This window comes from Pinus tabuliformis, chromosome 2_2 (genome assembly GCF_031772625.1).
Source record: "Pinus tabuliformis cultivar Carrire ecotype Pingquan chromosome 2_2, CPIR1, whole genome shotgun sequence".
NCBI lineage: Eukaryota > Viridiplantae > Streptophyta > Pinopsida > Pinales > Pinaceae > Pinus > Pinus tabuliformis.
This window is the reverse complement of record NC_142300.1, coordinates 1,164,423,120-1,164,449,905: the sequence shown is the minus strand read 5'-3', so window position 1 is coordinate 1,164,449,905 and position 26,786 is coordinate 1,164,423,120. Positions and strand designations below refer to the sequence as shown.

Here is a 26,786-nt window from a genome sequence, read left to right as displayed (position 1 = left end):
ATTAGCAATGGCAATGCTATGGACAGCGTGATGCAACATATTGAGAGGGAGTTGTAGTACAGATGCAGCAGTGACAGTGGCAGTGTCATGGGCAGCAGTACAGGTTGCAGCAGCGCAATAGATGAAGGGCAGCAAGCCGAATATCAACAACGCAGAGGACCAATGCAGTGGATCAGTGTGATACTTCTACTAGGAAGTATTGTTATAACACATTGCTCGCTAAGAGGAAGTGTTTATTTTGGGTAGCATCGTATGTGCTTTAGCTCTGAAATTTTGTGTAGGAGCTAGAACACATGAGATCTCCAAGACCCAGAAATCGTTTGGTGAAATTCCACCCGAATTGTATTTTATTAAAATAATTAATATTTTTAATGGGGTTCCTAAGTCTAAACTTAGGAAAATAAAAAAATTAATGGGTATTAACGAAAATATGGGTGAGAAGCTTCTAAGAGACTAGGATCAAGTCTCATTTGATCTTAGCCGTTGATTAGAGACTTAATCTCGGTCGCTGATTTGTCAACAAGAAAAGCATAAGAAGAGGCTTGAGGGTCAGTTGGAGACACACTGGGCAAATACTTAGTAACCCAAGGGAAATCAATTCTCAAGGAGTAAGAATTCGATTTCAGAGGGAGAGTTGCAGGGTGAAGGAAGAGGAGGGCATCAACATCAGTCAAAGACTGAGGAGGTGACACAGTGCATCAGAGAGACATCGCAGAGGGAGAGCTCTGAGAGGCAACGTAGCTAGGGACGCAATTCTCATGCAGTCCTCACGTAGATGACGTAGAGGTGACGCAGAGAAGTCTGGAGGGTCTCTAGGATGTCAGAATTTCTCCAAAGTGAGGAGAAAAATTATCTCAGGGGTTTTCTCATAAATTTCTCTATGTTCTGCAAAACCGTTCCTTGTAAAGAGATTGTTGTTGAAGATTAATAACTATACCCTCATATGCTGCACTGGTTTTCCCGCATTGGCTTTTTCTGAGGACAATTGTCCAAAAATAACTATGTTGATGTGATTGATTCTTGTGCTTGTATTTCTTTGTTCTTTTCTCTATACTATTATGTGACAACTACAGTAGAATTTATTTTGATGTTTACTAAAGGGTTTTGTAAATAACTTATTGTGGAAAATAAGTAGGAGAAATAAATCAGTTACTGCAGTAGAATTTCATGTTTGGAATTTTCACAATTGACTCTTTGACTTTAAAGATAAATCCTAAGGCTCTCAATGGGAGCCATCTATATAAAAACTCTTGCTCACGAAACCCATGAAGCAAGCATAATAATAAATTCATTTTCTTGGTTACAAAATCATATTACAATGTCATTATGAAGAATGAACCTAGTTACATTTTATAACACTCCCTCTTAACTAGGGGGGTATCCATAATGGTACTTGGTCATTCTCAATCTGAAGAATTTCTCATAAGAAGAGTCGGATTGGTAATCCATCTATATAGCATCATAGTAACCACAATTGTTTCCACAGCAAGGCCTTGACTAACAACTCTATCTCTCATCAAATTAGAGCACAATGTTGGCGAGACCAATAACTATGAACACCTTCATCATTGTCTCTCAAGGTACATACCCACCTGGGTGTTCTCTGAGTATGAACTTCTAGGACCATTCTTATCTTGGGTTCCTAGCCCTCAAAGAATATCGGTCCTCTTGCCTACTCTTATCTTGGATGCCCTAGACATCCTCAAAGAGTATCGGATGCCAAATGATTACCCAATCCTCCATTCTTTCTTCCCAAGTGAAAACAAGAATATTGTGTCTATCTCTCCCTCTCAACTAGGGAAGATATGCTTATTCCTGTAAAGGAATGTACCCAAGCTCCTTCTGACCAGGAACTTGCCCAAGCTCCCTCTTAAGTAGGGACTTGTCAAAGCTCCCTCTTAACTAGGGACTCTCCTTTTCATCAGCAGCTTCTTCTTTGTGGGTCCTTCAGCCGCTTCATCAATTTCTTTCCGTGATATCATGAAATTTAGTCGAGCTTCTTCCTTGTAGGGCATTAGCCATTGATCACTTTCCTCCTTGGTTCATCACATCATTCCTTTCTTCATGGAAAGTGGCCTTCTTGGTACTTATCTAGAACCTTCTTCATGTGGATACTTCTTTCTCATCATGCTTCTTTCAAGAATTTCCATTCACCACATGAATGCTAGTTGTACTTGCACTTACAACTCTTGTTTCAGTAGCCCTGCGTGAACTCATCTAGATATTATTCAAGAAATCAAAGCATAACATTAAATCAACTAGTACCTTACGGGATGGCTCTTCATCATGACATATTCCTGAAGGTATCAGCATCATGCATACATCTTGACACATTTCCCAAAGATATCCATTGTCAACGGTCTCCATCTTTTTCAGACTTTCATCAGTCTTCATGTCTTTCCAGGAGATTTCGTAGTCAAATCTATTTGGTCTTTTGGATGTTGATCACCTTTATCATGGTTGCATATCTTATGATCTCTTTCCTCTTACACATTCCATTCCCAAGAGCTTCGACTCAGAGTTCCTTAATTGTAGTCAACCACCTCATACTTCATATGAGGGCATATTATGTTGATTTCATCTAATGTGACTTATGCCTTCCTGCATCCTTTCAGAGGAGGAGTTCCTTTTCTCTTGATTATGCTTCTCAAGATAGAAGTAGTGATCCATGTTACCTGCAACCATAGGACATGACTTCATAATATTAAATACAAGCATACATACCTCATTTTACCGTTAGGTCATCTAGGCTTCTTCCAGTAGCTTCCTTGATTGAAAAGATCTTCAACCCTTTGATTTGCTTCATTTCTCATGTCATCATACCATCATCCCATGAATTCCATAAATTGGAGTTCCTGATGAAACACTTGCTTCCACTCTAGATCTGTGAATCCTCCGATGAGGATTCCATCAAAGAATCTTGAGGATCTCGCATATTCTTATTCAGCAGATGTTTCCATTTTGACTAATGTATGATGAGACTTATCCTGGATGACTTTTTCCTTTGATCTTTCAATGAGGTCACCAAAAGAAATATTGACAACCATTTTGTTCCAACAGTCCTTCATTTTTCCGTATGGTGATGTCACAAGCTCTTGCTTCTAATGCTTCTCCTTCCTTGTATTGTACTGTACTGTATGGATTCTGTACGGACTGTATGGATTTTTTTCAAAAAAAAATCTCAAAAACTTCTCTCGAACGGCATGCAACTCACAGCATTAAATGTTGTTCGTACTGTACCTTCTATTGTCTTCTATGCCTTGATTTCCGTGCCCAGCTTTGCCCAGAAATCACTCCTTCAACTTGCTGCAACAAATTTCTCCTTCAGAACTTTTCTCCAGCTCTTAGCCTCCTTTCTCCAATCTGCTCATGAAGAATGAATGCAATCTCTCTTTTCTTTTCCCCCTTTTGTTTCCCTAAATGACTTTTGGGCAACCCTAAGATCTAATGGCTCAGATTCATTTAGATCAAGAGATGGGAATAAATGTGCATTTAATTCTCACTTTCTAATTTTTAACTCATCCATTAAATAAAGTAGCCACATTGTACTTTATGTCTAAAGTCACTTTTCACTTTATAATTTAACATTGACTTTACCACTTATAAAGTCACTTTCACTTTATAAAGTCACACTTAGGAAAATAATTATTTTGGACACTTTTCCCTAGGTAGAGACTAACCCATACGAAACCACTTTTCCAAGGTATATTAAAAATCAACACTCCCTCTTACCAAGGAAAGTGTTTCTCACCACACCAATCTTGTCCCTGAAATGGACATGCTTGCCTCTTGGCAAGGGCTTCGTGAGAACATCGGCCACCTGCTCATCTGTTGATATATACTCCAACTTCACTACCCCCTTCTGAACATAGTCCTTGATGAAATGATATTTGATATCAATGTGTATTGACCTGTCATGAAACACTAGACTCTCCGTGAGTTTAATGCAACTCTGATTATCCGAGTGAATAACTGTCGGTCTCAACTCCTGATCAAATAGGCCATACAACAACTTGCGAAGCCAAATGGCCTCACAACTAGCCTGGCTAGCAGCCATATACTTAACCTCAGAAGAGCTCAAAGCAACTGACTTTTGCTTTCGACTGAACCATGACACAACTACCGAACCCAATCCGAAGCAACACCCTGAAGTGCTTTTCCTGTCAGAAGCACAGCCTGCCCAATCTGAATTTGTGTAACCTGCCAACCTCACTCCATCTCCCCGCCTATAGTCCAGACCATAATCAACAGTCCCCTGCACGTAGCAAAGAATGTGCTTTGCAGCTACCCAGTGCACCCTCCTGGGCTCAACCATGAACTGGCTAAGTGTGTTCACTGCAAAGCATATATCTGGCCTAGTGTTGACCAGATACATCAAGGACCCAATAAGCTGCCTATACAATGTGGGATCCACCAAACTAGAATCTGAAGCATGAAGCTTCTTCCAGTTGGCGATCATAGATGCAGACATGGGTCTACAGTCTGCCATGTGAAATCTGCTTAACACATCCACAGCCAGTGTTTTCAAAACCGTTCCGGTCTGACCGGTTACCGGCCTAACCGGCCGGTTAGGAGGCTCACTGGTCAGAACCGGTGAAAAAACCCGGTCAGCACCCTCACTTGCCCAGATTTTAGACCTAACCGGTCAAAACCGGCCGGTTTAGGTCCTAACCGGCCGGTTTTTTGCTAACCGGCCGGTTCCGTCCTAAACCGGCCGGTTTAGGGACAGGCCGCCGGTAAAGGTAAAAAGCGGACGGTTTTTTGCAGCTGAGGGCGGTTTAGGGTTTTTGGGGGTGAGGGAAAGGGATTTTCCCTCCAAAAAGACCCTCACAATTGCTATAAGACACCCCTCTCACCCTCATTTGTCTCACACAACTGATTTGGAGTGTTTGTGAGTGTTTGTGAGTTTGTTTGTGAGCTTGGAGAGTGTGGAGTTTTTGCTGAAGTAGTCATCTTGGAGTTGGAGTTGGAGCTATTTTGGAGATAGTGTGTAGCTGTCAGTGGAGTTGCCATCATCAAGAGGAGGCTAAGGGAGCTACTTTGCATTTCCAGGTAAGGATTTGCACTTGATAATTCCTCATTTGGGTCTGCTGTCCATGAATTAATTTTTTTGTGCTATAAACTTCTCATTTCAATGATCTATCATCTATGCTAAGCCTATGAACTCTCTAGCTCTATGCTATCAAATTTTTTAGCTTGCATGTGCATTTTTTTTCCTACATTTATCATTGGTTTTCCATGTTCCTTAGCTGCAATTTTTTTTTTAAATGGCAGATTTATTTGCAAATTGTTATTATTTCAAGCAAACATGGCTCCAAAAGGAAAGGACAGTGCATGGGCTCATTGTGATGTAGTTGAGGGAAAAATGATATGCAAATTATGCCATAAATCTATTGGAGGTGGGGGTATTCTTAGGTTGAAACAACACTTGGCTGGGGTAAGAGGCCAAGTAAAGCCATGTGATGCACCAAATGCACTGTTAGGTCCTATTAGGGTAGAATACATTGCCAAGCTTGAAAAATTTTATGAGGATAAGGCTAGGGAGAAGGCCATCCAAGATGAAATTGCAAGGAAGAGGGAATTAATGGAAGCCATGAATCTTATGAAAGACAGTGGGTATGATGATTATGAGATTCAAGACTCCACTTCTATCCCTTCCACCAATGACCCCTTTCACTATGTTCATCCTTCTGTTGGAGTTGGCCAACCATCAAAAGGAACAAAGAGACCAAACATCCAAAGTTATTTCTCATCTTCTGCCAACATTGCCTCTTCTAAATCTAATCCCACTTCCTCCCAACCAAGTTCTCAACCCACTTTGGATCAACATTGGAAAAAACAATGCAAAGAAACTTCTCACCAATACATTGCTAGATGGTGGTATGATTCAGATATCCCATTTAATGCTGCTCGCTCACCTTATTACCAAGCTATGTGGGACTCTGTTATAGCTGCAGGAAAGGGCTTCAAAGGCCCTAGTATGCATGACTTGAGGGGAGCTCTTTTGCAAAAAGAGATATCTTCCATTGATGAGTATTTGACTGAGTTTAGAGAGTCATGGGTCAAAACAGGTTGTTCCATTATGTCAGATGGATGGACCGATGGAAAGAACCGCACTATCATTAATTTCCTTGTTTCTTGCCCTCAAGGAACCATGTTTTTGAAATCAGTTGATGCATCTGATAGGGTAAAGGATGCAAGCCTTCTATTTGAGCTTTTGGATAACATTATTCAGGAAGTTGGGGAGCAGCATGTTGTGCAGGTCATCACTGATAATGCCTCAAACTATGTTCTTGCTGGAAAGATGCTTGAGGCCAAATATAAGACCATATTTTGGACTCCATGTGCTGCACATTGCATAGACCTCATGCTTGAGGATATAGGCAAGGTGGAGTGGGTAAAAAACACTGTAGAGCATGCCAAGTGCATTACAAAATACATTTACAACCACTCATGGGTATTGAGCCTAATGAGGAAACACACTGGAGGCAAAGAGCTTGTTAGGCCTGCAATTACGAGATTTGCAACTCACTTCCTCACGTTGCAATGTCTCAATGGTCAACATAGAAACTTGCAGAAAATGTTTTCCTCTGATGAATGGTCTGAATCTCGGTGGGCTCGTAGACCAGATGGAAAAGACACCAAAAAGAAAGTGTTAGACACTTATTTTTGGAAAAGGTCTGTAGAGCTTGTGAAAATTACCGAGCCCCTTGTTAAGGTGCTAAGGTTGGTGGATGGGGAAAGATTGGCCATGGGCTACATTTATGAAGCTATGGATCAGGCAAAGGAGCAGATACGGGCAACTTACAATGACAGGTTAGCTAAATATGGCCGTATATGGGAGATCATTGATAACAGATGGAACAATCAACTCCATCGTCCTATACATGCAGCCGGGTATTTTTTGAACCCAAGGTATCACTATAAAAATCGGCTAGGAGATCAGCATGATGGGGAGGTCAGAGCTGGATTGATTGATTGCTTGGAGCGCATGGTCCCTAACCATGTAGACCAGTTGGATATACATAGACAGCTTACTATTTTCAATCAAGCAAGTGGTACTTTTGGCAAAAACTTGGCAAAGATGGCAAGAGATGTGGACCAACCAGGTAAGCAATTCCAATTTCCATTTTGTTTTTCATTTCAAGTTAAAATTGTTTACGTTCTTTACAATTCAAATTATAAACTAAGTTACTAATTATTGTCTTTTTCTTTGCAGCACATTGGTGGGAGTCATTTGGTGGCCAGTGTCCTCAATTGCAAAGGTTTGCAATTAGAGTCCTCAGTCAAACTTGCAGTGCTTCAGGTTGTGAGCGCAATTGGTCTGTTTTTGAGCGCATACACACGAAGAAGAGAAACCGTTTGGAACAAAAACGGTTAAATGATCTTGTTTTTGTGCAATACAACCTTCGACTGAGGAGGAACCAAATGATGAGCAAATCACCTGATCTAGATCCCATTGTGTTGGACGATATTGATCCAACATCAGAATGGGTGGAGGAGACTGAAGATCCTGTGTTTGAGGCTGATTTTGATATCGACATGGCTTTAGCGGAGGATGAGGCAGATTATGTGGCGGCATCAGAACCAGGATCAGTAGCGGCATCAAGGAAAGGCAAGGAACCAATGGAAGGCACTAGTCGTGCAGGTCGACAAACTCGTGCTTCCACTAGGTCCACTTCTATTGTCATTGGTGGCATTGATACTGATGTTGCAGATGAGGCAGAGGCATCCTCAGACTCTGAACCAGATGATGTCTATGTAGCTCCTGATGATGATCATGTGTCTAGTAGTGGTGATGATCTTGATGATTGATCATGTGTACACTGTAGACTTGTAGTAGGCCAATGGCCTCATAGCTTGCAGCATGGTTTTTGGACTCTATAGGCCATTTAGAGCCTCATTTCTTATGTATTTTGCTATTTTGTCGATGATATGTATTGCACTCGGTGCCATTTTGATATATTCACCTTTGCATGGTATATAAATGAGCAAACTTTGCATATTTTGTCTCTATTGGCTTGGAATCATGGTTTTACATCTTAAAAATAGTTTTTTTTCATTAAAAATTAATTATTTAATGTATTTTTTAAAAACCGGTTCGTTTAGACCAAACCAGTCCCGGTTAGACCGGTTCCGGTCGGTAAACCGGTTAGCTAGGTGGACCGGTTCGGTCACCGGTTCCGGTTTTAAAAACACTGTCCACAGCACACTGCCCCTACACCAGAAATATATGCCCCTCCTCCTGCCACACCTCAAGCCCCAAAAAATAATGCATCAGCCCAATGTCCTTCATCTCGAACTCCATAGCAAGATCCTCCTTGCAACCACTAATCAGTCTCTCTGCCCCAGTAATGAACAAGTCATCAACATTCAGCACAAGAATGAGCGGATCATCCCCTGCAACAATGTAGTATAGGTCGGATCTACATCACTCTTCATGAAACCCATCTGCTGCAAGTAAGTATCAATCCTCAAATACCAAGCTCTCGGAGTTTGCTTAACTCTGTAGAGTGCTGGCCTCAACCGGCATACATGGGTCTCCTGCCTAAGTACCTCAAAGCCCTGTGGCTACTCAACATACACCTCCTCCTCTACAACTCCATTCAGAAATGTGGTCTTCACATCCATCTGATGGGTCTACCAACCCATTTCTGCAACAATAGAAATAAGGGACCGGATAGAAGTGTACCGAGCTACGGGAGTGAAGGTCTCATCATAGTCAACTCCCTCTATCTGAGAGAACCCTCTAGCCACAAACCTCGCCTTGAACTTCTCAACGCTGCCATCTGCAGCATGCTTGATCTTGTAGAGCCACCTGGAAGTCACAACTGACTTGCCCTCAGGGCTAAGCATCACTTTCGAAACATTGTTCTTAATGATAGAGGCATACTCCTCCACCATAGCCTCTCTCCATACCTCCTGGCTGGCAGCCTCCTCATAGCTAGTAGGCTCAGAGTCAACAATGCTAGTAGCCTTGGCTACATAACTGCAAAACCGCTCAGGTGGCACACTCTCCCTGTTCACCCTCTTCGGAGGACCAACAGACTCCGCTTCCTTCAAGGTGTCTTGAAGCCACTTGGGCCTCCTCTTCCCTGAAGAAGCTTCCCCATAGGGAACCTCATCCTTTGCCCCCCAGTCTGGTGAACCTGAAGGTCTACCAACTGACCCTGGTGTGCTTGTACCAGCACCTGTCCTCGAAGAACCTATACTGGCACCTATGCATGTGTCAGCTGAAGTGCCATGTGAACTCTGTACCAGTGGACTCCCTAAAGAAGTGCTCGGTGAACTCGCCACTGGTGCCCCAGATGTCACTGACACTGAAGTACCTCATGTACCAGTCAATCCAGAACCCTGAGGTCCTGCTCCCTATACCTGACCTCCCTGCTGAGGAGAAGTCTGTGACTCTCTCTCATCATACTCCTGTGATCTCCGATAGGCCCTCTCCTCCTCGAACTTCACATCACTCTTAATCACCACTCTCCGTTTAGAAAGAATGAAGATCCGATAGGCCTTCGAAATCTCGCTGTAACCCATAAAGATACCCTTCTCTGCCATGGGTTCCAGCTTCGTCCTCTGCTCCTTGGGGATATAAGAATATGTGAGACATCCAAAGATACAAAGATGTCCCACGTGATGCTTCTCTCCAGTGAAAGCCTCCTTTGAAGTCATATTCCCCAATACTCTATGAGGACTCATGTTCTGAAGATAAACAGCAGTATTGCAAGCCTCAGCCCACAAAAACAAAGGCAACCCCTAATCATGAATCATCGCTCTAGCAGCCCCAACAATAGCTTTGTTCTTCCTTTCAGACACCCCATTCTGTTGAGGATTGTAAGGAGCCGTGAACTCTCTCATAATGCCTTCCTGTGCACAGAAGTCAGAAAACCCACCATCGGTGTACTCACCACCATTGTCTGACCTCAAGACCCGAATCTTCCTACCTATCTGCTTTTCCACAAGAGCTTTGAACTCTTTAAAGCGACTAAAGACCTCACCCTTGGTCTTCAGGGAATATATCAAAGTCCTCCTAGAGTATTCATCAATGAATATAACATAATACTCATAACCACCTGTTGACCACTATGTGTCAACGACCCATCGCAGTACACCCCCATTTTCACAAAAGAGATAGCGCCTAATCGATGTGTTCCTGCCATCCAGCTATCATCATCAGCCTGATTGTCATGTTATAATGTAAACCCAGTCTGCATGTGTATAATGTAAATAATCTCAGCAGATCCGTGTCGTGTATGTAATCACCTAGGTAAACCTACTTTTCTGGTGACGATCTACATGTCGGGAGGTTTTTTGTCTCACTGATCCATTCTCGGATGGTCGGCAGAGTTTTCCTTCAACCTTACCCCAAAGCCGAAGTGGATTTGTCACTCTAATCTTAGGGGAGTCCTGTTGTCTATGTAAAAGTGATTTGGGAATAATCCTAACTATTTGGTTAGGTTATTTTATTGCAAAGTGCTTGATCTGCTAGATTATATTTGTGTCACAGAATTGGGTAGTCTGTGAGGGTCCTTTTCAAATGAGTTTTCCCCCTTGTAATGTGAAAATCATGATGTAAAGTGTCCTGAGGGTTGGAAAAATAATTTATCCCCTCATAGGTTAATTAATTAAATTTTCTGGCCAAAATTAATTAAAATCCTAAGCCAGAAATTTAATTAATTCTAGGTCCTCGATAAATTTAAATTCTCCATGGAAAAATCCGTTGGTCCTTAAAAAATAAAATTTTAAGAGATCTAAGAAATAAGGTAAATTAATTATTTTGCTAAATTTTAAACCTTTAGTCCCTGAGGTTAAGTCAAAGTCAAAATTTTGAGGAGATTAATTCAAAATTTTAATTTTTGAATTAATTAAAATTCATTTAATTGAAAAATTCGAATTTCCTCAATAAATTAAAATTTCGACGGATGAGATAAAAAGAAATTTTAATCCTCATCAACGATCGAGATTACTTTGACGAGGATTACTCGAACTAGCCGTTGGAGGATTTATCTTTAAATAGGAGGTCATTTTGTCAGTCAGAGTCATCCGATCCTTTGATTGTGTACTAAGCGAAAAGCTCTCTCTTGTAATCTTTTTATGAGCAATAAAGAAAGACTTTGGGGTTAAATTTCGCCGGTGTTACTCTTCATGGAAATGCTGTAAGATGTATTATTTTCGTGCGTAATTTCTTTTTTGCCATTAATAATAGCTTCTGAAGAGCGATTTGAGTACAGATATCTTGCTCAGTCACTACGGTTTGAATGATAATTTAAGTTTTGAATATAATAGCAGGTATCTCTATTAACTCTGAATTTTATTATCGTTTTTTCGCTCTATGTTGACGGCTGAATTGAGTTTTGCAGGAAAATCCTTGATTATTAGATCATCGGGTGTTCGGGGAAGTTCTCGGCTGAACTAGCCAACTCCCGATCCGTGTTTTCTGAAGAGCCCAGTTTAAATTTGATCCCGGGCTTATCATAAGATATTTTTTTATGTGTGATGCATGAAGGGTTTTGAGCTTAGTACCTCCTCTAAAATTCAAAAAAAAATTATATTTTCTGTGCTAAATCATTAGATCTGCCTATTGAGAGCCTCAGATCATCAGATCTTGGAGCGGAGTCAAACTCACACTCCCTAGATCTGATAGATCTGCCATTTATGTACATAGATCTATAATTAATTTTAGTTCTCTGATTTTGGTTTTCAAGGTTTTAGTGTTTTTTTTGTCATTGTGTATATCGTTTGGGTGTTTTTTGTTGTATTGCGGCTACAGATCTGAAGCTAAAAGTTGTGCAGAGTCCAGATTTAGGCTTGGAGGGTAAGATCTGGATTTCTGGTATTTTATCAGCATCATTTTGGCAAGGATCATGTCCAGATTTCGCAGTCCAAAGGTTTAAATTTAAATTCAAATTTGGAAATTTCGTGAGGGTTTCAGGGTCAAATCTGAGGCAGGTGGATTGAATATTTTAATAAATCTGGAAAATTTCAATAAGGGTTTCATTGATAAATTTTAAGTTGAAGTATATGATCTTAGTCTGGAAATTTCTCCTCAGTTCTTGGGTTGCAGTTTCTCTGCTGCCTGGGGTTTCCTAAGAACAAGATTTCGAAATTGTTTTCTCTGTTGTTTCCTAGAAAAATTCGAAATTATTTTTGGGCTTTGAATTTTTTTTTTAAAAGATCTGGAGAAATCTGAGTTTCTGCCTGAGTTCTGTCTGTTGCCTAACCTTCACGCGTCTCTCATCCTCACCCATTGCTACAGCTCACCATACGCTGCCATACCCCTTGTTATTCACTGCTATCCGTCCATCTATCGAATCCGTCCCCAGTGCCCAGACCTGTGTAGTTTCCTCCTCACGCTGCCAAAAAATCGTTGCCATCTCCTTGCTGCATCTTCTGCTCCTTTCCCTCGCAATCTTCCTCTGCTCCTCATGCAACCTGTACCTAACCCTCTCTTCGTTGCTGCTCCTTCCTGTTCAGAACCCCAGTCTTCCACTCCATCACTGCTCCAGCTCCACGCAGATCTCCTTCTGCGTAAATCCCCTTCCTTCTATCATCTTCGCGGCCTCCTATCACTGCGCATTCCCTACTCCATTCATCACACTCCCAGCTCCACGCGTCCTGCAAAACAATCCTGCTCACCCTTCGCTGCAGCTCCCTCCACCTGCGTCAGTCCAGCAACCCGCAATCTCCTCCGTCATTCGCTTCTCTCCACGCAGCCTTCGAACCCTTTCCGTCGTCCTACCAACAACAAGCAAACATGCATTTGATTTTTTTTGTTTACTTGTCACATATGGGTAGCGTTAGTATATAAAAAAAATTAGTTTCATTTGATCTTAAGGTTAGGTTCCATATATTTAGAATCCGATTTAATTTCTCTTGAAGCATTAGTTAGTTAGATTCACATTTTTTTTTATTTTGTTGTTATGACTTTTATTTTTAACTTTTGATTTTCATTTAAAAAACCATCTAAAAATTCTAAAAAAATTTAAAATTTTTAAAAACCCTTTAGAAAATTAAAATAAAAATGAAAATCGATTTTGTTTTCTTTTGATTTCATTTTTCATTCTTCATTTTTTTTTTGATTAAAAAAATATAAGTCTTAAAAAACATTAAAAAAGTTATAAAAATCCAAAAACATTTAAAAAATATAAAATTAAAAAAAAATTAAAACATTAAAAATTTCTAGAGATAATAAAAAAAAAAAAAAAAAAATATATATATATATATATATATATATATTTTGTGACTGAGAATAAAATAAACTAAGGGATTTGCGCTTTAACGTTAAAAAATTTTAGTCTGGCCTATGGCCCATTAAAATTTTATTTTTTTTAACCCTTTGATTCATTTCTCTGTCGCATTAAAAGATTTTAATTTCTTCAATTACCATTAAAAGTTATTGCCTAAGGAATAATTAAAAAAGTTCAACCTAAAGTTCCTTAGTGTCATTTGGTCATTAAATGCAATTTTTCATGATTTTTTTATGGTCAAGCGATAAATGTGTTAAATCATATTGATTGTTGGAGAAAATTACTTAATTCTAGATCTTGGATCATTAACGATAATTATTTTAAATCTAGAATATCTTCTGTGATGCAGTGTTCGACATTTTTATGGATTATTTACGATTGTCACTTTTCGTCACATATTGAAAATCGTTCTGGATAGCTTGTTTTATTGAGGGTTAATCAAATATCAAAGGCACTGGTCTATAATTGTTTCTATCTTGTGGTCGTGTCTTGTTTACGTTGGCGTTTAATCTATCAATCTGATTTAATCGTTGAGATTCATCAAGTTGTTCATCATTAACATCTCCTAAAGCCCGTGATCCACAGGATTTCTCATCCATTTACCTTAGGGACTACCCCCCTTGACTTGCCTAGGAGAGAGTCTAAACGAAGTGAGTAAGGATTAAAAGTGACAACCCTTACTCTGAGCGTTGTCGCGCTGCCTAGACACTTTGTGCGACAACATTTTTGGCGTCGTTGCCAGGAATAGAGTTTTTCTATCCTTGGTCCTCACAACATTCATCTTTCATCTTTCTATCATTCATTTTAGCCAGCAACGCCAACATTTTTGGCGTCGTTTCGGGGGATATTTTATTCTCGGCGCTTCAACGACATTTTATCTTCATTCTCCTCATATCATCTTTATCATTTTTACCGGCAACGCCCACATTTTTGGCAGCATTGCCAGGCATAGAGTTTTTTATGTCCTTGGTTTCTTCGACATCGTTTTAATCATCTCATCTTTTCTGCCATTCATTAGCCTGTCAAGCGGCACAGCATTTCCTGGCGTCATTTGATCTTTTCATCGCCCTATCTTTCATCATCTCGTTAATCGTTTCATCTGCACCTTTAGCACTTGGACATTTCGGTTTGTTTCTTGTTTGGGTGGCGACTCCACTTCTTCCATTTATTATTTCTCAGACAAGAAGCCCTCCCTTATATCCGGTTGTTTGTTGCCTTTTGGATCCTAGAGTTAGATTCATGTTCAAGTGGCGACTCCACTTCTTTCATTTCTACAAGAATTTCTACTAGAAGCTCCCTTCTTGTGGATCTCTTGATTTTCTTGAGCAAAGGTCTCTCTCTATCATCCATTTGGTCCTTCATTATTCATCACGGATTATTCGTTTACCCCGTGTCATTTCATATTGAGGTCCTTTGTTCCATTGAAAAGTGGCTAATTGAAGGTGACCCGAATAAAATTGAAATTGATAAGAATCAGGTTGACGCTCACATGGTTAATCCACCAGTGATAGAAGATCAAGTTATAACTCATGACACCTGTGAGACTGATCCATCATTCTTGACAGAGCAGATGCAGAATGAAGAGAGACATGTCATGCATATCTTACATACTTCATCTGAGAGTTTTGAAGCAGAATGTTCCATGTCATCAGTGATACACCCTACCACAAAGAAAAAGCGCAAGAGAAAGAGAATGAGAAAGCAATCTGATGCATCAGATGGCCGCGAACAGCTTGATTTTCGGATAGGAAAAAGTCCTACCGTATGCAGAATTGGACATGGCACATCCAAGAAACAGCCGACAGATTTGCTTAAAAGCAGGCAAATGCTCAGTATACACTATATTGAACACATCTGATGCCATGGGGCATCTTTGTATTGTATTTCTAACCTTATGCCTTTTTATTTCAGTATTTCATTTTGTAGTTAGATTTGTGTTTTTCATGTTAATAAATGAAGAGCTTATATCTTTCCTGTGCTTAGTGTTATATGATGATTTCTGGATGGACGCTACTTATGTTTTGTTGTGTGTTGCGTGGATGCAGATTCTGGATTCTCACATTCCTCCAGGACAGCAACGTGTCCCCAAGTAGAGCCAGATGTTGACCACTACATGTCAACAACCCATAGCAGTACACCCCCTTTTTCGCAAAAGGGATAGTGCCTGATCAATGTGTTCCTATCGTCCAGCTATCATCATCAGCCTGATTGTCATGTTATAATGTAAACCTAGTCTGCATGTGTATAATGTAAATAATCTCAGCGGACCTATGTCGTGTATGTAATCACCTAGGTAAACCTACTTTTCTGGTGACGATCTACATGCCGGGAGGTTTTTGTCTCACCGACCCATTTTGGGATGGTCGGCAGTGTTTTCCTTCAGCCTTACCCCAAAGCCGGAGTGGATTTTTTCACTGGGATCTTAGGGGAGTCCTAGTGTCTATGTAAAAGTGATTTGGGAATAATCCTAACTATTTGGTTAGGTTATTTTATTACAAATTGCTTGATCTGCTAGATTATATTTGTGTCGCAGAATTGGGTAGTCTGTGAGGGTCCTTTTCAGATGGGTTTTTCCCCTTGTAATGTAAAAAATGTGAAAATCATGATGTAAAGTGTCCTGAGGGTTGGAAAACTAATTTATCCCCTGCCAAAATTAATTAAAACCCTAAACCAGAAATTTAATTAATTCTAGGTCCTAGGTAAATTTAAATTCTTTAGGGAAAAAATCGTTGGTCCTTAAAAAATTAAATTTTAAGAGGTCCAGGGACTAAGGTAAATTAATTATTTTGCTAAATTTTAAGCCTTTGGTCTGTGGGGTTAAGTCAAAGTCAAAATTTTGAGGAGATTAATTCAAAAAATTAATTTTGGAATTAATTAAAATTCATTTAATTGAAAAATTCGAATTTCCTCAAATTAAAGTTTCGACAGATGAGATTAAAAGAAATTTTAATCCTCATCAACGGTCGAGATTGCTTTGACGAGGATTACTCGAACTAGCCGTTGGAGGATTTATCTTTAAATAGGAGGTCATTTTGTCAGTCAGAGTCATCCGATCCTTTGATCATGTACTAAGCGAAAAGCTCTCTCTTGTAATCTTTCTATGAGAAATAAAGAAAGACTTTGGGGTTAAATTTTGTCGGTGTTATTCTTCATGGAAATACTGTAAGATGTATTATTTTTGTGTGTAATTTCTTTTTTCCATTACTAATAGCTTCTGAAGAGCGATTTGAGTACAGGTATCTTGCTCAGTCGCTGCGGTTTGGATGATAATTTGAGTTTTGAATATAATAGCAGGTATCTCTATTAAATCTGAATTTTATTATCGTTTTTTCGCTCTATGTTGACGGCTGAATTGAGTTTTGCAGGAAAATCCTTGATTATTAGATCATCAGGGCGTTCGGGGAAGTTCTCGGTTGAACCAGCCAATTCCCGATCTGTGTTTTCTGAAGAGCCCAATTTAAATTTGATCACAGGCTTATCATAAGATTTTTTTTATGGGTGATGCATGAAGGGTTTTGAGCTTAGCACCTCCTATAAAATTCAAAAAAAAAAAAAAATTCTATGCTAAATCGTTAGATCTGGCTATTGAGAGCCTCAGATCATCAGATCTTGGAGCGGAGTCGGACTCACACTCCCTAGATCTGATAGATCTGCCATTTATGTACATAGATCTATAATTAATTTTAGTTTTCTGATTTTGGTTTTCAGGGTTTTAGTGTTTTTTGGGTCATTGTGTATATCGTTTGGGTGTTTTTTGTTGTATTGCAGCTACAGATCTGAAGCTGAAATTTGTGCAGAGTCCAGATCTAGGCCCTGGAGGGTAAGATCTGGATTTCTGGTTTTCATCAGCATCATTTTGGCAGGGATCATGTCCAGATTTTGCAGTCCAAAGGTTTAAATTTAAATTCAGATCTGGAAATTTCGTGAGGGTTTCAAGGTCAAATCTGAGGCAGGTGGATTTAATATTTTAATTAAATCTGGAAAATTTCAATAAGGGTTTCATTGATAAATTTTAAGCTGAAGTATAAGATCTTGGTCTGGAAATTTCTCCTCGGTTCTTGGGCTGCAGTTTCTCTGCTGCCTGGGGTTTCCTAAGAACAAGATTTCGAAATTGTTTTCTCTGTTGTTTCCTAGAAAAATTCGAAATTATTTTTGGGCTTTGGATTTTTTTTTTAAAGATCTGGAGAAATCTGAGTTTCTGCCTGAGTTCTGTCTGTTGCCTAACCTTCACGCGTCTCTCATCCTCACCCATTGCTGCAGCTCACCATACGTTGCCATAGAAGCCTTCCATACCCTTCATTCTTCACTGCTACCCGTCCATCTATCGAATCAGTCCCCACTGCCCAGACCTGCGTAGTTTCCTCCCACGTTGCCAGAAAATCGTTGCCATCTCCTCGCTGCATCTTCTGCTCCTTTCCCTCGCAGTCTTCCTCTGCTCCTCACGCAACTTGCACCTAATCCTCTCTTCGCTGCTCCTCCTTCCTGTTCAAACCCGCAGTGTTCCACTCCATCGCTGCTCGAGCTCCACGCAGCTCTCCTTCTGCGTAAATCCCCTTCCTTCTATCATCTCTACGGCCTCCTATCACTACGCATTCCCTGCTCCATTCATCGCACTCCCAGCTTCACGCGTCCTGCAAAACAATCCTACTCACCCTTCGTTGCACCTCCCTCCACCTGCGTCAGTCAAGCAAACCGCAATCTCCTCTGTCGTTCGCTTCTCTCCACGCAGCCTTCGAACCCTTTCTGTCGTCCTGCCAACAACAAGCAAACACGCATTTGATTTTTTTTGTTTATTTGTCACGTATGGGTAGGGTTAGTATATAAAGAAAAGAAAAAAAAAATTGTTTCATTTGATCTTAGGGTTAGGTTCCATATATTTAGAATGTGATTTAATCTCTTGAAGCATTAGTTAGTTAGATTCACATTTTTTTTATTCTGTTGTTCTGACTTTTATTTTTAACTTTTGATTTTCATTTAAAAAACCATCTAAAAATCCTAAAAAATTGAAATAAAAAATAAACGATTTTGTTTTCTTTTGATTTCATTTTTCATTTTTATTTTTATTTTTTTTTAATTTTGGTTTTGATTAAAAAAATTTAAAAGTCTTAAAAAACATTAAAAAAATTTAAAAAATCCAAAAACATATAAAAAAATTTAAAATTAGAAAAAATTTAAAACATTAAAATTTCCTAAAAGATAAAAAAAAATCTAAAAATATTTTGTGACTGAGAATAAAATAAACTAAGGGATTTGCGCTTTAACGTTAAAAAATGTTAATGTGGCCTATGGCCCATTAAAATTTTATTTTTTTTAACCATTCGATTCATTTCTCTGTCGCATTAAAATATTTTAATTTCTTTAGTTACCATTAAAAGTTATTGCCTAAGGAAAAATTAAAAAATTTCAACCTAAAGTTCGTTAGTGTCATTTGGTCATTAAATGCAATTTTCCATGATTTTTCTATGGTCAAGTGATAAATGTGTTAAATCATAGTGATTGTTGGAGAAAATTACTTAATTCTAGATCTTGGATCATTAACAATAATTATTTTAAATCTAGAATATCTTCTGTGATGCGGTGTTCGGCATTTTTATGGATTATTTATGATTGTCACTTTTCGTCACATATTGAAAATCGTTCTGGATAGCTTGTTTTATTGAGGGTTAATTCAAATATCGAAGGCACTGGTCTATAATTGTTTCTATCTTGTGGTCGTGTCTTGTTTACGTTGGCATTTAATCTATCAATCTGCTTTAATCGTTGAGATTCATCAAGTTGTTCATCATTAAAATCTCCTAGAGCCCGTGATCCACAGTGTTTCTCATCCATTTACCTTAGGGACTACCCCCCTTGACTTGCCTAGGAGAGAGTCTAAACGGAGTGAGTAAGGATTAAGAGTGACAGCCCTTACTCTGAGCGTTGTCGCACTGCCTAGACACTTTGTGCGACAAGACCACCCAAAGACACATGAGACATACGACCACTAACATCAGTATGAATCAATTCTAAAATACATGTAGATCTATTGTCGCTCACTGGGAATGGTAACTTGGTGTACTTGCCCAAAGCACACCCTCTGCAGACCTCATAATGCTTGACACTGAAATCAGGAACTCCAGTAGTGATCTCCCTCAATACTCTCAAAGCTCCATGATGCATATGCGCCATCCTCTGGTGCCATAACTCACATAAGTCTCTACTACTGGTGGTACCAGTGTGAGTACTACCAGCGGTGCTACTCACCAATGCTCCTGTCAACTGAAAACTAAACCTATATAGTTTCCCAGAGCGGACTCCAATCACTTTGGCCAAAGTGATGGAAGCTCCCCTGGGATGCATCAATACCTGCCCTCCTGAGAAAGTGACATCAAACCCCCTCTCCTCCATAGTAGACATTGAAATCAAGTTCTTCTTCATCCCCGAAACATACAAAACATCCATGACCTTCAAAGGAGGCAAAGGCTCCCTCTCAAAGGTCACAGTCCCCACACCAATAGCTCTCACAGTGCGGTCATCTGCCTAGCACAATCTAAATATCAAGTGCCCTCTTTGCAAGCTATGAAAAGAACTCTCATGCACCTATCATATGGCAGGAAGCCCCGCTGTCTATGTACCACACATCGGATGATGTACTCCTACTAGATGTAGAAGTAATAAATGCAAAGTCCTGGTCAAACTGTGAAGCAAACTGCTCCACCTTTGTTGAAGCTGTAGTATCCTTCTTCCCCTTGTTCTTCCTCTCAAGACACGTAGCAGCATAGTGTCCCATCTTATGACATGCCCAAAATTTGACTTTGGACATATTCGCATATTTCTTCTTCTTCTTCTCTTTTCCCTTAGCCCCATCTGATGAGGCCCCTTTTTTGGCCTTCCCTTTGTTCTTCCCCTTGGTTGTCAAGTCTACATCCTCCTCATCTGCTATCTTCACCCCACCACTGCCATTCTTCCGTATCTCATGTTGCACACAATCATCCCAGACTCTGTCCCAATTGGGAAGATTCTCCCTAGAGGTAACAACATCTCCAAAGAGCTCCCAAGACTTAGGAAGTCCCACTACAACTATCTTGACTAACTCTATGGGTGCAACTGCCTCACCAATAGCAGTCAAATCATCACATACCTGTTTGACCCTGCCAAGATAATGAACTACACTTTCAGTCTTTGTCATCCTGATGTTCTTCAATTGTTCTTTGAGTACCATATTCCTGCTTTCATTGGTACTCTGATAGAGAGTGGTTAGAGATGTCCACATCTGATATGCATATCTGTTTCCTCTCCCCTGAGGAATCACATGATCCTTCAGACTGTCCATCAAAATACTTTTTTCCTTTGCATTATTTTTTGTGAATTCAGCAAGTTCATCTGCAGCAGGAGGTACAACCACTTGCCGCACTATGTCCCAAACTGCTACCTCCTCAAACACTGTCTGAATTATGTCCTTCCAAACAGCATAGTTGGATATCCCATCCAATCTATCCTCTATCCTTAAGAACATGGCCATCATTGTTGTCCAAAATTTACAAAACCAAGAAAATGGAGAAATGAACTTTCCAGCACACCTTGTTGTCCCAAAAGTTCAATCTGTGTGAAATTTCACCTTGTTGTCCCAAAATATCAGTTTGCTGCCCAAAAATTCAGTTTGTTGTCCAAACCATTGTTTGTTGTCCAAACCACTGTTTGCTGTCCCAAGCTACTGTCTGTTGTTCAACTGCAATTTTCAGCCCGTAGCTCTGATACCATGTTGAAATTTGATAACTAAAATGTTTCTTGCAATCCCAGCCCAATTTTAATTTCACCTTATCACTCCCATTCAGTTAAATGCCCTTTCCCATAAACATACATTCAACATATAGAATTTTGGAAATGAAATTTTCAGATTAAAACACATGGGACTGTCAACACATGCTGAAAATAAATATGGACATAAACAGAGCAGCAACACACATAAAAATACACAGATTTTTTGTCAACTTAGACCTAGGCAAAACCCCTTCAATCTTCTCTGGGGAAAACCTGTTAGAGAGCTCTTCAAATTTATTTATCTTTCAAGTTCAAGAAAAATACATTTGCAGACAAAACAAAACAGAAAAATACAACTTATCTCTTTAGCCCAAAACTCCTTGAAAACCGTGCCCAATTTGCCTCAATTTTCGTGCCCACTTGACGCTGAAAATATGTCTTGTACGAATACGGATTGTACCATACAGATTCCATACGAACTGTACGGATTTTTGTACTGGTGTACGGACTGTACGGCTTTTTTCAAAAAATCTCAAAAACTTCTCTCGAATGGCATGCATCTCACAGCGTTAAATGTCGTTCGTACTGTACCTTATGTTGCCTTCTATGCCTTGATTTTCGTGCCCAGTTTTGCCCAGAAATCACTCCTTCAGCTTGCTGCAACAAATTTCTCCTTCAGAACTTTTCTCCAACTCTCAACCTCCTTTCTCCAATCTGCTCATGAAGAATGAATGCAGTCTCTCTTTTCTTTCCCCCTTTTGTTTCCCTAAATGACTTTTGGGCAACCCTAAGATATAATGGCTCAGATTCATTTAGATCAAGGGATGAGAATAAATGTGCATTTAATTCTCACTTTCTATTTTTTAACTCACCCATTAAATAAAGTACCCACATTGTACTTTATGCCTAATGTCACTTTTCACTTTATAATTTAACATTGACTTTACCACTTATAAAGTCACTTTCACTTTATAAAGTCACACTTAGGAAAATAATTATTTTGGACACTTTTCCCTAGGTAGAGACTAACCCATGGGAAACCACTTGTCCAAGGTGCATTAAAAATCAACATTTCCCCCTGTTGAGTATAGTGTCAAGAAGGAGCCCCTCATTAAATATACTTTATCTCCTTAGACACACCTTGAGGACTATGATCACTCCATAACCTCCCCCCTCCAATGTGACCATCACCTTGAGCAACCTATTTGTTGCACTCCTTCCTTCTCTCATCTGTCATTCCCCTCTCATCACGACCTTGTGGCATCAAGAAAGCATAATATTATAAACAATGAATGTGATAGGGAATTCTTGAGAATGATCTTTCATTCCACCATTGTGTACTTAGAGGGAAAGCCTTACACTTTTAGATTGGCTTATTTTCCTTCCCCTAGGGCTTCCTTTTACCTCTAATGGAGATCATATTTTCCCACCTCCCACCAGTTTCATCCTCCATATAATTATATCCGCATTCGCTTTGGGATTTGCTACATGAGTAATCATACTAGCAGGCATATGTATATTGATATGATGATATGTTGGTCGCACTGGCTTTATGATTACACTTAGTATTAGCATTACTATATGCATGTTAGGGTATGATGCATTGCATGCTGATTTTCTCATTAGACCTAACATCATATGATATTTCTCATAATATATTAAGTTTCATTTAGATTAAATTTGCATATCTTTTCTTTCCTGTTGATTTTTACGACCTAATACTAAGCATGGGTGATCATGAGACACCATAAAAACATGTTGCCCCGTGCGCTTAGTCTATGTATGTGCAGGTAACAGGTCTATGCGTGACCAAGAGATTGTTGGTGTTCTCATGATCTCACGTTTGAGTAGCTTCACACACTTTTCAAAGAGCTCATTTCCCAGTTGGAGCCAGATGTGCCCACCACCTATGGGTAGTCTATATATGAAGAATTTTTTCTCCTAGATGGTCCACAGTCGGCAGCCAGTAGCCCCTCCCAGCCACCAAATAGATAGATGTGCCATTTTCTCCGCCACCTGAGCCAGCCATGGGGACCCTCAACCACTTCTCATGAATGTATGTTTGAAGGTGGGCCTTCTGACCCCAAAGGTATGACTTTTTATTGGTATAGTTGAGTAATTTTCCTTACTTGTCATGGGCACTTTTGGGCATGGATTGGTGGGGGGATTCGGCGGAAAGATGGGTTAGGCTTGTATTCTTGTCTCCATTGCCCGATCTTGTGGTTACCCTTGTGTGCTAGTCCCGTCGGATCACCTTTACTGACCTTTGGATTGGCACTACATGGGAAATCCCAATTTTGGTTGCATGGTCTCGCTTCTTGTACCATCCATATCACTCCCCTTCCACTCATTTCAGCCCCATTCATCTATTTACCCATCTGGGTCCACATGTGTCCACTGGGTCCACATAGGGTTGGTCTCCCCTTCCCCTTGTCCACAACTTGGGTCAGGCCTGGAACGATGCCCCAAAGGTTGATGCAGCTAAAAAGAAACAAAAAAGCATAATTTGGCTACTCTCAACAGGAAATGTACCACAAGATGCAAAAGATGGTCGGGACATACAAATTTAGCACATGGGCAAAAGCCAAACATGAGCTCTACCCCTTACCCATGGCCATCACCCTGGTTCCTATGGGCCCTAGAAGAGCCCCCTCTATCATTAAGAAACCCATGATTGTCCCAACCCTTGGTGGGCAATGAACCAACCCACCTTAAAGGGGTATCCACTCTACATATTACACATCATACTCTACATCACCTTGAGCCCTGCGCAGTTATAAAGAAAAGTCAATAAAGGCAAAAGGCATATGACGAAGGGTGGAAAAACAAGGTTAGGGTAACTTATGTACCACGATTTGTTCCCTCCTAAATTCATATACCCAAGTGTGGGCTTCCCTTGTTATAGCTAATCAATGTACCTTGACATGTGGTCTGGATGTTTCCCCTCACCCCCATTCCATCCCATCATTACATCATTTGCCACCTACATCTTAAAGGATGTACTATGGACATGCTATCCCCTTTACAGGTTGAAACCACCTAATAGGGTCCTTAGTTAACCCCCTTTTGAGCTTGGAGACATTTGTACTTGCCAAAGCCCACTATGGAAGGGCATGCCACCATGATGTGCCCCACTGGTTCCATGACTTGTAATCTCTTCTACTTGACTATTCTAATTATTTGTTGTATTGGAGGGCAAGGGGATGCATTGGATCTTATGCAGGATTGCAAGTGGATTGCCATTTGGGGCTTGGTATCCCTATACAAGGTCTTAGCCCTCCAGAGGGCCGCACTGGCACTTGTAGGGTGAGCATTGAGAGCCATGGGCCTCCACCATAGCCGATGTTCCAAGGTCCAAAGGATTGTTCCCCGCTGCAGCGGCAGGGCTTATGTCATCACTCCAGCCCTTATAGATGGTCTACAGGCACTTCTAATCCATTTGGAGACCCATAATGATGACTTTGTGCCCCCACACCCACTCGGGAGCATCAGAGGGTTTTTCTTGGAAAACAAAGGGCCAACCCCTTGTCCACTATGTTGGGAGTCCATTTATACATCATGGCACCCTTTGGACTTCATTAGGCCTCCTCAAAGGCCCAACGAATCACTTAGTTGATCATTCGACCCTCTTGAGAGGCTTATTCATGTTTTATTGAGTTATTTGGTGGGCTTGTCACCAAAAGCTAGTGTTATTATGCACATTATTTTATTCTAGGGGCTAAATTAGGCTTAATTAGCTAAATCGAATTCATTAGGAAGTGTATAAATAGAAGTGTGATGGAATCATTTGATCATCATCACTTGGATTGGATCATATCTTCTTATGAGATTTTCGCTATCTTTTGAGGATGAGAATTTTGTGATGAATTTAGATGTTAGGATAATCTTCTTTGTCTTTGAGCCTCTATGATTGGCATATCTTGGTGATTGGATATAATCTTCTTACATGTAAGTATTATTTCGATGTTATTCTTGTTATTTATGTTGTTGTATTCATGATGTAAAAAATTTACCCATTATAGAGTTAATTTGTTGCTTCTCTTGTAACGAAATTGTGGAAATTGAATCTCTAAACAGTGTTGTATCATGTATGGGCCATATTTGAATGAATGAATGTTCCTAGAGACAATCTTGTTGAATTTGTCTTGATAAGTCACCAAATATTGCTCAATGAAGTATAAATGACCTTGAAGTTGCTTCCATTAAGCCCTAAAGCCTAGCGAAGTTGCTTTTTAGGCCTCCTTGACAAGTGGAAATCAATCCAAACTCAAAATCTTCCATGACTCCATCTCTCCCAAAGGACAAGGCACTGGTCCTCCTCTAGTGATCACCTTAAAGCTCACTTTTCCCTTCACCTTCCTCTTTTCTAGATCTAGCCCCACTGGATCCCCTAGGGTATCAAATTTCTTGCAAACCATCCAATCAAAAATTTTAGGACTAGGTCCCTCCTTAAGGAGTCTCATTTGCAAAACCTAGCCCTTAAAACTCCCTTGGCCCTTCTTAGAGAGCCTTACACCTTGCTTCCCAAGCAAGCAAACCATACATTTGAGTCTCTCTTGTGAATAGGCCTAAGGAATCACTTCTTACGTCTTCATTGACTCATTCATCTAGTGATTCCCTTCATACCGGGGTTGTTGATTTTGCGTAGCATCGGATGTTCTCTATCCTTGAAAATTGATGGAGAGGCTAAGGCACATGAATCTCCAAGACCGAGAAATCGTTTGGAGAAATTCCACCCAAATGAGGAGTTATTAAAATAATTAATATTGTTAATGAGTTCCTAAGTCTAAACTTAGGAAAATAAAAATATTAATGTGTATTAATAAAACATGGGTGAGAAAATTCTAAGTGACGAGGATCAAGCTAGTTCTAATCTTAGTCGTTGATTAGGGACTTAATCTTGGTCATTGAAGACTCAATAGGAAAAGTATAAGAGGAGGCTTGAGGGTCAATTGGAGATACACCAAGTGATCAAAGAATTCGATTTTCTAGGGCGAGGTATGCTGAGGAAATAGAGTTAGTGATCAGAGTTACAGTGAGGGACAGTTCAGCAAGGAATTTTCATCTGAGGATGAAAAATACATAGCAGAGAGGAAACGCAGTGCCGGGAGAGACAGCGCTGGCCCTAGAAGGGCTGACACAGAGGCCGAAGAGCTGACGCAAAGGACGCAGAAGGCTGACGCAGAAGCCATAGAGGCTGACGCTGGGCCTTAGAGGCAGCACTGGGGAGATTCTGTGGAGAACACTGGGAGCAGATCAGCAGGCTCTGAGCCGGGAGAGGTTGATGCAGCTCCTGGAGGAGTGACGCAGTTCCAGAGTGTGGAGTACTAAAGAAGGTATGTTTTTGGTAATTATTTCAGCATCTTTTCATTAGAACTTACAAACCTTTTGCATCATGAACTAGGAAAATGATAAGAAATTGTAATGAAACCTGTGAGATTAATGTGCAAAGCGGAAACACTAACAATTGTCATTTTCTTATGCAGAAAGAAGGGAAAACAAAAGACTGCCGTGTTGAAGGAAAGAACAAGGCCAAGTTAACCGTTGTCCCTTTGACGGGGAACCATATGCAAACAAGGCAAAACAGATCAAAGCGAATCAGCCCTGGAAAGGAAGTGGAGATGTCGGCTCGGCGCAAGAAGGAAAAGAGATAACTGAGAACTAACGGTTCGGCGAATCCCTCAGGATCCTTTGATCCTGAGGGATCGCTGCTTTAACTATTTTTGCACCTAGACATCTACGCCTTCATCATTATAAACGGGGCAACACTTTTAGCTCGAGGGGGTCGAATCCTTATGT

General features: G+C 40.2%; 2 protein-coding genes across 3 annotated transcripts in view; one reads left to right on the top strand and one right to left on the bottom strand.

Moving 5' to 3' along the window:
• Window positions 1–26,786, bottom strand: part of LOC149197572 (triacylglycerol lipase 1-like) — a 175,583-nt gene that overhangs the window by 26,425 nt on the left and 122,372 nt on the right. The window lies entirely within an intron of this gene.
• Window positions 4,739–8,109, top strand: LOC149197573 (uncharacterized). The gene is made up of 2 exons (XM_089403929.1): window positions 4,739–7,109; window positions 7,220–8,109. Exons 1-2 carry the CDS (start codon window positions 5,177–5,179, stop codon window positions 7,813–7,815), a joined length of 2,529 nt encoding a protein of 842 aa, XP_089260055.1. The 5' UTR covers window positions 4,739–5,176; the 3' UTR covers window positions 7,816–8,109.

Bases quoted from the DNA above. Each gene is read 5' to 3' on its own strand.
- LOC149197573 (XM_089403929.1), top strand. From the start codon at position 5,177: ATGCTATCAAATTTTTTAGCTTGCATGTGCATTTTTTTTCCTACATTT. The intron at 7,110-7,219 runs GTAAGCAATTCC...TTTTCTTTGCAG, and splicing joins AAGAGATGTGGACCAACCAG to CACATTGGTGGGAGTCATTT.